Source organism: Larimichthys crocea, chromosome XXI (assembly GCF_000972845.2).
Source record: "Larimichthys crocea isolate SSNF chromosome XXI, L_crocea_2.0, whole genome shotgun sequence".
NCBI lineage: Eukaryota > Metazoa > Chordata > Actinopteri > Sciaenidae > Larimichthys > Larimichthys crocea.
Window position 1 is genome coordinate 21,729,218 of NC_040031.1, and position 11,716 is coordinate 21,740,933.

The window sequence follows — 11,716 nt, forward strand, 5'->3', positions numbered from 1 at the left end:
AGACTCAGGGCAGGATGCTGAGAGGTTCCCTATACAGTATGTTTCTAATGAAACAATTAATGACAAGCATTACAAGATTCAAACACTATGATGACCACCACATCAAACTCAAAAAATAAACAAGCAAAATGAAATGAATTAGTTCATTTAGAGTCAGGAGCAGGGCCACCCCTCAACCACGCCTCTAACCACCTGTCAAACTACTTCTACCCTGTTTGTTTCAGTTTCCTTCTCTGCATCCATTCACTTTCCTACCTTATACCCACATCCCATAATCTTCTTTTCTCTCCTCCCCCCATTCCTTCCTATTTATTCTGGTGCATACCTCTCGCACATCTCATCCTAGGTATTGTCTGTGGGCCTTTAAGCAGCTTGATAGGAAACCCACCTGAAACTGAACACCCACTCTGAGTCTCCATCTGCCTGGCCTTCAGCACATTCTCCAAACTCTCCCCTCCACATTGACTTCCATTCACCTGTCCTTAATGTCAAAACCTCACAAAATCCCATTACACCTTTAAATAAAAAAGGTCTTTGTGAAAACACAATTAGAGTACCAAAACCCCACAAAAATCCCAACCTCATTATCTTGTTAGCTTGCTCAATAAACATGAAAAGTAAATGAACTTAAATCCAACATACATCTTCATACTGAGTTAATCCTACAGTGAAAAAAGAAAATAGTTGAACCAACTTAATTGAATTGTTTCAATTGGTAACACCTAATTTATTTAAGTTCTTTGAAATTAAGTTAATAAGTTAGATTAACCCAATTGATTTAAGTCACATGTACTTAATAAATTATTTGTTGTCAAATGATTTAAGTCACATGTACTTAATAAATTATTTGTTGTCAAATACACATTTTGCATTAATCTAACTTAAAATGAAGACATTTCAACTTAAAGTTTTCAGTTTTTCCAACCCAATAATTTGCATAAGCCAAAAGTAAAATATTGCTCTTTTCTTACCTAATAATATGGTTTAGTGTAAATTACTTTTTGTAGTAACTCTAAAATGAAATTTTAGTTTGTTTAATAAAGCTAAAATTACAATTTTAAGTTGGCTAAAAATATTTTTTAAAAATTCAAAATTCAATGTTTTTTAAAAAAATGCTTTATTGTATAACTATAAACCATTAACTTAACAAAACACATATGCACAAGATGCAAGTAACTGTTAGGAGGACCACAAAGCTGTCAAAGTGTAAAATAGTGCAACACAGTATTACACAAATATGCAATCTCAACACATATAGTGTCAACTATGAAAAAGTGCCAATAGTACAGAGACTTCTTTTCAGCTATAGCCAATGAATATATACCCTAACAGTGTAGCTGACCAATGGGGATGAAAAAATATTAACACTTCTTTTAAAGTTTTAGGGTGTCACAGGAGTTTGTTGTATAACTGAGCACATCAAACCTGAAATGCAACCTTTCCCTTGAAACGTAGGGAAGTATGTCTGAAAAAAATAAAATAAAATAAAATAAAAATACCATACCCGTTACAAAATATGTATAAAAGCACATTAAATTGTGGTTTGAGGTCTCGGAGCATAAAAAAGGCCCAACATCCAAAAGAGACTACATATTTTACATGCTATATGTCCAAACAGTTGTTCCTTCGCATCATGGCACAAGGCCATTTGTTGGTCATCGTTGTGTGCCATTACTGGGAGCTTTGAAGTTTGATATACAGATTTTGGACTTTGGGGGACATCTTGTGCTGATCAAGCTGCATGAAGATTTTTTGGAGCACTTCAAAAGTGAAGCGAAAGGGTTTTGGATAAGCTAGGTTGAGTGCATAAATCAAACCTAGAAGCAGGGCACAAGCTGAGGCAACCGAAGTCAGTTCATGCAACACTTCCACACCCTCGATGACGATGCCAATGTCTGCAGGTGGGTCCTGCAGTCCCTCCCCCTCCTTCCGAATCACAAACACTGCCATGGTGACCTGCCCCAGGTCCCTCTGAACATCATCTGCTCCACAGTCCTACAGAGGGGTACAAGACACAAACACAAATCATCATGAGCCTCACTTCTTACTGTGCTTGGGTGATGTACCAATATGTGTTATGTGCTGGGCTATTTCTTGGCTGGGTGTCATCACACACCAGAAACAGCAGAGAGAGGTGTATCAATCTGACAATCTGAAGATTAGATTTCCCAACATGTCAAACTATTCCTTTGAACTTAAATAATCAAGTAAGCCCTTCTTAGTTAAAAAGAAAATCAATCCAATATGTTATGTGTTGTTGCTAGGAATTAAATAATGTCTAATATAGTCATGATAATAAATACATGTCAGCAATCCAACCATGGTTCGGGTGTTATGGTTGTTCTAACAACAAACAACTAACAAATTTCTCCTTTTTTAGTACACTAAATCTAGGAGAAGGCAAAGAGATATGGAGAGAAAAGGAGGAGAAGAAGAAGGGACAAGGAGGTGAAGAGAGAAAAAAAGAGAGGAGAAAGGGGGAGGAAAGAAGAGATGAGGAGAAGAGAAGGATGGAGACAACGAGAAGAAAGAAAGTAAGAGAGGGAGACGAATGAGGAAAAAGAGCAAGGAGAGTAAAAAGGAGGAGAGAGATATTATGGCCATGATAATGAATACAACATGTCAGCAATCCAACTATGGTTCAGGTGTTATGTTTGTTCTAACAGTTAACTTTTGTGTCCCTTTGACAAGATGTGCTGACAAACTGTTGAAACTTACAAGGTATTCCTTGATCAGGCCATCTGCATCTTCTCCCAGGAAGATGGTGAGGGCTTTCAGCACACATTCCCTCCGATGATTAATGTCCACAGTCTAGAACAACAAATGTTGATTAAAACAGTAATTCACAAGCCCAGAGATTCATTATACAAGAAAAGGGGATGAGTTCAGTGTGTATTTTTTGAGTCGCTAAAAACTCATGCATATGGACAGCCATGATTAGCCTGCCCATATTAATGTCTTTATGAAGGATTCAAATATATTTTGTTTGATGGTACAGATTTACCTGGTCCAATGTGTCCATGATGTTTGCAATCTTTTGGCGTGTTGCTCCTCCTTTGGCACGTATGACTTTGATCAGCTGACTTGAGTGCATGTCTAACTGGGCCATGAACTTTCCCTCAAGAGGAACAGCCATGAGCCTCTGGAACTCTGTATTTATCTAAAAACAAAACATAAATGACAGTAGATATTAAATTATGGAACAAAATGCTTAAACTGATCTCATCTTGTATGCCAAAATGTCTATATCCCAAAAAGTACAACATGTGGAAATTCAAAATGTAAATTCTGTCATTAAGTTCAGTGTTATACAATCACAACCACACAAGTTATGGCTGATTCATGAAAGTTAACTGCAATAAATCCTGAAAAATACAGACTTCGATCACTTCAGTTCCATTCTTACCTCTTTCTGTGTGAAGAGTGCAGGCCATCTGTCCTTCAATTCCTGAATGCTTGGTTCTTGGTTTACCACCTCATGTCGTCTGTAGGCAAACGTGTAGCCATTTGTTTTCAATGACCCTTTCATTGTCCCTTATCCCGATCTCTGTCAGAAGTTCTAGTCTCACTTTTTCCATGCTGTCCAGAGTCTCACCAGTAGGAAAGGATGGATAAAAGTTAGCTTCAGAACGTTTTGGCTTCTTCACTTTTTAGCAGGGTATGTATCTGTAGTAGCTTTAATTTCAAGGAGTTTACACACAGCTCTGGACACCCCTGTAATTTGAGCTGGGTCCTGTAGTTTGCCATTTTGTACTTCAGTCGTTGTTTCCAACCGTAGCAGCCATTGAATGAGCCAGGTTCTTTCAAACATGGGTGCCTTTTGATAAGGGCCTCTGCAGCTGTGCAAAAATGTGCATCCTCTGGATAGGCCTTGTAACGGTAAATTTCTTCTGCTACTCTTTTCAGGATATCAGACAGCATTCGGGAGCTGAGAGTCAACATTTTTTGGCTCACACGGTACTCAGTATTCCCCCTCCTAGCTGTAGCTCTGTGTCATAGAAAATTGGGGAATTGCAAAGTCTTCTGGCCACTGTTGGTTCGAGATGACACAGATTCAGGGGATGAGACGATAATTGTGTCATTGATGCCCCGAAGCACCGTCACAGACCAAATGAAATAGACAGAGATGAAGTGGACTGAAGGTCACTGATCAAAGGTGGATTTTGTTGCTGGTGGATCACTTTGATTGCCCCAAATCTGAAGGTTCAGTGGTAGATTCAGATGAAGAAGTCGTGCCAAAGTCTTGGTCCATGTATTGCAGTCTGAGGTTATCTTTAACCCAAAGGTAGTCTTTATCGTGCCAAGAAGGTCTTCAAGTGACTCTGGGATGCCATTTGGAAGAGTCAGCTTTTCAATTTGTTCTCTCCTAAAATCACCTTCAGTCTTGCAGGTGTTGAACCAGCCATGGGTGGCTTAGCACTGGAGAAACAAAGAGACACGCTTTACTGGGTGTATATAAATAATTTGGGAAAAACAAAGAGGGAGAGTTGGCCAATATTACAATATATCAATATTTGATACGAGACCAGATCTCATCTCAGCTTTTTGCCACATTGCCCAACACAAAGCGAATCATTTAAACACAAAATGTATTCATAAATGTAGCCAGCCCTCCTAATTAGATTTTAAAAGGGATAAGTTCAAAAACAAAAGTTTAAAAACAAAACCCAAATGCCCATATGTACATTTGCAATTGTTTTATATATAAAGCTGATTCCTGTTCAGGGTAAAACTGAATTAAGTTTAAATGAGACATTACTATTTTGAGATTGCATACCTTTGTTGTTGATGAAGTGAAAGTACGCAAGTTCACAGGTAAACGAGCTGCCTGGCACGCCTCCACACAGAAATGCCCCCTTGAAGTAGTCACAGAGCTGAGAAGAATTAGGTCAGAAGGTGGCGGTGGGGCATCACATTGGACACCAAGCCAAAGGTTGTGGCACTGTCCAGGGTTCCAACCAGAGGTGATGTAATCCTTCTGCCATCAGCAGACACACCCTCTGGAGAGGTTGACAGGAAGGAAAGGAAGCACAAGTCCTAAAGGTTAAAGATATGTCAAGTTAGTCTGGTCGATCTTTCATCATGTTTACAGTGTTCATCTGCATCTATGTACTTAAATATAGTATTCAGACACAGACTGGAAGTGTTCTAGGTCTATAAGAACTGATGGCTGTATTTTCTGTGTTCAATAGCGTAATACTTTCTTCTATGATTTCTAATTTTGATTTATAGACATTCTCCATTCTACAGATTGAGTCTGTTGATTATACCAGTAAAACTATTAGTACTGTACAGTGGTCTCTCTTTTATCGCGGGGGATACGTTCTAAAAATAACCCCCAATAGACGAAATCCGAAAGTAATCAGCTTTATTTTACAATTATTCTCATGTTTTAAGCCGTAAAACCCCTAACCACACACTTTTATACACTTTTCTCAGACAGGCATTAACATTTTCTCACATTTCTCTCTTATTTAAACTCTCAAAGTTTCGCAGATTTAACAAAAATAAGTACAATACTGTATAGTAAAATGAAACGTATTTCACAGTTCCTCTGATGGTGCCTCTTTTGCCTGGCGCCGCTCGCTGTAACGGCTTTTTCCTCTGAAGGCCTTGGTGCAGTGTTTTTTTTTTTTTTTACATACAGCACTTCAGAGTCACACTGCTAGCGATTCAACATTTATGAATCTGTAGAGCGAACGCATTTTGTACAGTACTCCCTTAGCTAATCAGGACGCCGAACACAATGCACGTTCATACTGTACAGTACCTGTAAAAAAAACAGAAACAAAATTATACTAAAAAAATCTGCGAAACAGCGAGCCACGAAAAGTGAACCGCGTTATGTACAAAAAATGTTTACATCTCATGTTGAAAAGGGCTTACAGACAATCACCTGCATTTCACATTTACTGTAAGGTGGAAGTTACCACCACAGTTTAACCTTACTCCCACATCACCCGTGGCCGTGGCCGTAACCGCATGAACTGTGCGCGCCAACAGGCATACCGAAACACAACTCGTGTATAAATGCGCGCCGCGAAGTAACGTAACGTAGCTTGCCGCTATAATGTGCTAATGCTAATAAATAACAACAGTAAGCCACACAAACACACGCATGAATACACAACTTTAAGCTAGCGTTACGATATTAAAACAAGAGAGTCTCGCCAACAAACTACTAACTTAACCTACATGTCGAAGCACAAACTACCAACAGGTCGGATATTTAAATTTCGTAATGTTAGCAGGGCTGAATGACAGCGGTTTGGTCAGGTCAGTTACTAAACACTTAACAAACTACTAACAAACAGTTGGACTATTTGTATATCGAATATATTAAAATGTTAAAATTATGTTAAAATTAAAAGTGGAATTCCCCCAACTTGACGTATAGACTTTTCACGCGTTGACAACAAAACAATGTACGAACGTTCATGGCCCTAACTTTATTTCCGGTACACTTCCGCACGCACAGCACAGCAACACGGTCTGGATTAACAATAGTGGTATTTTTTGGCTGGGAACAAAATTAGCCACTATTGTCTTAGTTTGCCACCAAAGGACAGACAAAGTAAACTATTGTAAAAAAAACGTTCTTTACCAGACCTTTTAACACATTGTTTTTGTTGTCAACGGTGAAAAGGTCTATACTGTCAAGTTGGGGGAAATCCACTATAACACACACACGCAATAAATAACACTACTTACCCATGCAGTTAATCCACTGGCCGCCGCTTCTATGTTGATCATGCAGTTTCATTACTCTTGAAGAAAGTCTCTGACTGGATAGCCTACAAATGACTGACTGGCACTGTTGCACAAACACTGCCATCGTGCTGGATTTCGGTGAAGGGGTACCGCTTATTTTTTTGGTATTCAAATCTGGTGGCATTTATTTGTGAATCGCGGTGAGCGGTAGGAATGTCTCAAAATTACGCAATCGCGAGAAAAAGCAAAAAATGGATCCACAAATGCTGACTCCACACACAAAGTCAAGGACATTTATTTTTCAAATCTCGAAAATAGTATTTGCAATCCACATTTATTTATACAAATTCGGTTTTGATTGTATGCCACATTTTTATATTTGTATTTTGTATTTGGATTATTTATAAATGTAGCATATGTATACACATCATATTGTTACACATTAATATCTTTCTGAGACAAATTATCCCCATAAAAAAATGGCGTCTCGACCGCAGTAAAAAATTTGGAGAAGGCGGAGACGTCATGACGTTCAGACGCACTGCGTCGCGAGAAATCTAATTGATGCAGGTTGACTCAAATGAGAATAGCAGGTTACATCTGTACGGAGGAACAACACGTAATAACAAGTTGATATACTCCACAAATGTAACGGCTCACTAAAGCAGAATCTAATGAAACCACTCGGAAACTTAGTAACTTCAACTACTGCTGAAATACACACATGATTGTGAAACAGAAAATCATTCCGCCATTGTCTTTCTGGATTCTGCCTTTGTTTGCCCTCTCCTACCTCCTAAAACGTTTAGATGACCTGTTTTGATGAAAGTCTGGTGATTTTTATCTGCTCACAGACTGTACCTGGTTCGTTTATTCTACTTATATTAAATCAACTACAATACAGCAATCTTGCTTAACAAGACATGCTGGTACAACATGCATACACAGTTCTGAGAATTGCTGAACACCAGAGCCTAATTAAATATTCCTCAGTACTTCATATTTACATATTAAAAGGCAAATAAAAAACAACCAAAAAGCATATTTTATTAATCTATTTTATAAAAAAAAAATACAATCAAAATTTAAATATAATATATATAAAGAAAATATGCTGAAGCAGAGTGGCAAATTGATAACAAATTGATTGGACATATTTTTTGCCTGCTTGATGATTTTTGTTCTCAATAAATCTAAAAGATCAACTTAAGAAGTTGTTGTTTACTGATTCTTCATTTTTTCTCATCTTATCTCAAAGGTTACTTCTTAAAAAAGGAAAAACTTTAATGTAAGCAGTCTTTAATCAGTGTGGTGTTTTTTTGATGTTATGGAAACTTAAAATAGAACTAAGAACTGGACACTGGGTGATTTATGATCCACTGACAGCACAAATTGATTAAAGGTCATATCGACATTTTCCACGCCTCTGCTTTTTGTCTGTGTCATTATGATGTGAAGCAGGTCATCACTCACAGTAACAATATTGAAGTCAGACGAGTAATTAGAAAGTTGGACACAAACTTTTATTTGCTGCAGCTCAAATAGTAATTAGAGAGAGACACTTTGAAGCCACCTCAGTGAGCACAGTGATGAGGACAACCGAGCAGAAAATTGCCAGTCCAGGCAGCAAGAATGCATAACTGCTGGTTGACAGGTGCTTCATTAGTTAGTTTTGTAGTCCAACAGTCATTTTGAAAGGCTGGTAGATTTAGACTGGGCCTTGAAAACTCAGAATCGTACAGTGTATGAATGACAATTTTGTATTTGGTTTGGAGGTCGTGTAGTGGGGGTAAATGAAAATATTAACAAGCAAAAACATTGCGGCGTTTTGAAAAGATCCATCCATATACCAATTCCCAAACTTGCTTAAATAACTAACTAAATAAAGAGCAAGCTTCCCCCTGTCTTCTGGACAGTGACAGACCACACTGAATACCACAGGGTTACTGAATGGTGGATCTGGTGCTGACTCGATCTCACATAGGACTGCATATGCTCATGTTGTGGGTGTGGAGGTTTAACTGTTCTCTGACTGTATACCTGGCTTAGAAGTCATCTTTTCAGCCTCTTTTAGCTCAGTGTTTTGATTCCCAGGAATATTTTGATCAAACCTTGTTTCTAGCGCAAGGATAACAGCCAATGGACTTGAGGATGATACTGGTGGGATGTTTTACATAGATATTAGCAACCACCAGAAGAAAAGCCATATTCAACATGCGGTGTTGGAACCTTTTATTGCTTCTCTCTCTCTTATCAGGTAGCACAGCACCAGCTAAACATATCTCATTGCCTGGTTGTGACTCTCAGCCCAGCTGGTCTCTTAGTCAGAGCCTGAATTATTAATGGAGTCAATGATCTATACTTCCATGTTATGTTACATTTTGGTGAATCGGTATCATCGGCACCTCTGATACCAAATGTTATTCAGATGTTGCTCATCATGAACTTGTCCTACTTAGGAGACTGCCTCCTGATGGGTTGATACGTATATGTTTGAGTTTTGACATTTCTTCTGTCCCTGAGTGTTGGTACCAGCCAAGGTAGAAGGGGGTAAAGCAGATTTTACGAGGGTAACCCCCGATGCACTTAGGGCTCTCCTTGATGACCTCCAGAGGAGAGGGGGGGAGAAATGTCTACAAGAGGAGCAGTTGAATGTAGTATCAGCAGAGAGAACTTTGCGACTGTTGTGTACTCGTACTGTTTGTCTCTCCTTGGCCAAGAATAAAGTTCTCTTTAATACTGATCGTGTTCTCAGTCTTTACGAATTTCTGCAACAGAAGACTATGAGCTCCAAAAACACACAAACCTTTCTTTGTCATGACTTAAAATAATAGGAAGACTGCTTGTTAGACTGCTGGTATAGTCGTCAGCTACATTTATTTTTAATGAATGTCGTGTTAGCAGCGATTAATGATTAACTAGGTTTCTATCAATACCTCATGTTCTGACCATCACACATGGCATATCTTCAAAGGAAGAACAGTCCATGAAAGGGTTAGTCTTTAACTCAAATAGTCCTTCATGTTATGTGATAATAAATTTGGATTCAAAATAAATCAAACATAAAGCTCAGTTCTCCACAACACACAGACAGGGCAGAGAACTGTACACGTGAGGTGTCCTGTCGCTGGTCTCTAAAATAAACTCAAGTTCTCTGCATGGTGTCCATCTCACCTGTTTCACTTGCTCTTGTTTCTTTCTCCACACTGGGTGGTTGGGTCTGCTGATACTGGTTGCCGTCTTCATTCTCACCTTGGAAAATGTGAATCTACGGCATAGATGTTTGATGCACAGAGCGGTAGATGAATGAAATACTGCGCTCCAGGTAATCCACAGATCAGAGAGGAAATCAGAGGAACTTTAGAATCCTTGCAATCCTTGACTGAAAATGCCTTCCTGGATTAAGTTTATATAGCAATCTAGACATCTGTCTCTCTCTCTCCACTTTCCTTTGCAGCACAGCCACACTTGACTAGGCTGAACAATCTCAGCATTGTGTGTGTGTGTTCACTGATGTTCACAATTCAATTTATCACACTGATTTGGAGTTAGTCTAGTCGAAAGTGTCTGGCACTGTTAGATTTGCTCTTCTTTTTAACATTGTTCATCCTGATTACGCTGTCATGTACACTCATCGTTTTCCTTTTGTGCACTCATTCGATATTATTAGATCTACAGATACGACTGTTTTTGTTATATTTCACATGTATGTGTACTTTTTGAATTTATGTGTAGAAATGTGTGAAATGATCACCCGAGCTCAACATCACTCTCAGTCAATTAATCAAATCCGACATGAAAACAGCCATGAAAATAGGCTGACTTTGTTTTTCCTGTGCCCAGATGTTATTTAAGTAGAACTGTGCAGGATTGACCAAAAGAAGAAGAAAGAGTGGATTCCCGCCACAAAATTAAAAACGGCCAAATGCAGGACTTATGCATTTCAATGAAATAGAACATTTCCACCATTTGAATTACTTAGGTTTAATATAAATTAACTACAAACTTAATGTGAGCAAAGTAATAAAATGTATGTATTACTAATAAACTAAATGTGCTTCCACTACACAGCAGTGTAGTAGTAACCAGGTTTATGCATTCAATATTAATAAATCAATTGTTTGTCAAAACCCAACAGAGAAAATGAATGCAGACATTTAGGTTTATTAGTACTATTACATAAATCTTATTACTTTGCATCACAATCATTTGTTTAAAAAAAAAAAATACATTTTTTATGTGATGATTTATACACAACACAAAAATTTACTTAACCCATATACTCAAATAGACCCAGATGATTTAGACATAATCCTATCTTCTCAGGGTATACCCACCACCAAATTTATACACAGCCATCCAAGCGGGCATACTGTAGTCACTGAAGGTCTGTAATTCAGTCGTAATGTTAGTGTGGTCTTCCAGGAACTCTTCACACAGCTGGATAGTGTTAAGGAAGTCAAAGAACCATGAGTGCCATGGTGCTGCGCTGTGCATCAGGAAGATGAGCCGTAATCTGCACCAGATGACCAGGGGGTTTACAAAACTCATGAAAACAAATCATCATCTGAGGACCATGGATTTATCCACAGAAAATGAAATACATTCTAAAATATCTATTTTATATCATCACAGTGCTCACAGAATCACGTAAAAATGTACAATTTTAAATCATTTCAATGGATCCAAGGTTTTGATGCAGTAGTTGAGTCTTAAGTTGTTTCTTCTGTTTGAGTTTGTATGAACTTCAGCTCCATTTGAATTCAACACACACGTACAATTAATACAGGGTACGCTTCAACACACACACACTTGGAATTAATTCACCGCATGCATGAACACATACACATGGCCCCACATTAATGCTTCAGCACACACACTGGCAATTCTAACACTCAGTCCGCTGTAAAGAACACACGTTGCAACACACAAAAAGACAAAGACACACACCACAACACACACACACCACTAATGTACAGAGTGACATTACAGAAATATATTGGCA

General features: G+C 38.3%; 1 protein-coding gene across 1 annotated transcript; it reads right to left on the minus strand.

Moving 5' to 3' along the window:
* Positions 1 to 1,133: 1,133 nt before the first annotated feature.
* Positions 1,134 to 3,529, minus strand: LOC109141425 (uncharacterized). The gene is made up of 4 exons (XM_027272999.1): positions 3,407 to 3,529; positions 3,005 to 3,160; positions 2,719 to 2,811; positions 1,134 to 1,995 (listed from the first exon to the last, which is right to left on the minus strand). Exons 1-4 carry the CDS (start codon positions 3,527 to 3,529, stop codon positions 1,672 to 1,674), a joined length of 696 nt encoding a protein of 231 aa, XP_027128800.1. The 3' UTR covers positions 1,134 to 1,671.
* Positions 3,530 to 11,716: the final 8,187 nt, after the last annotated feature.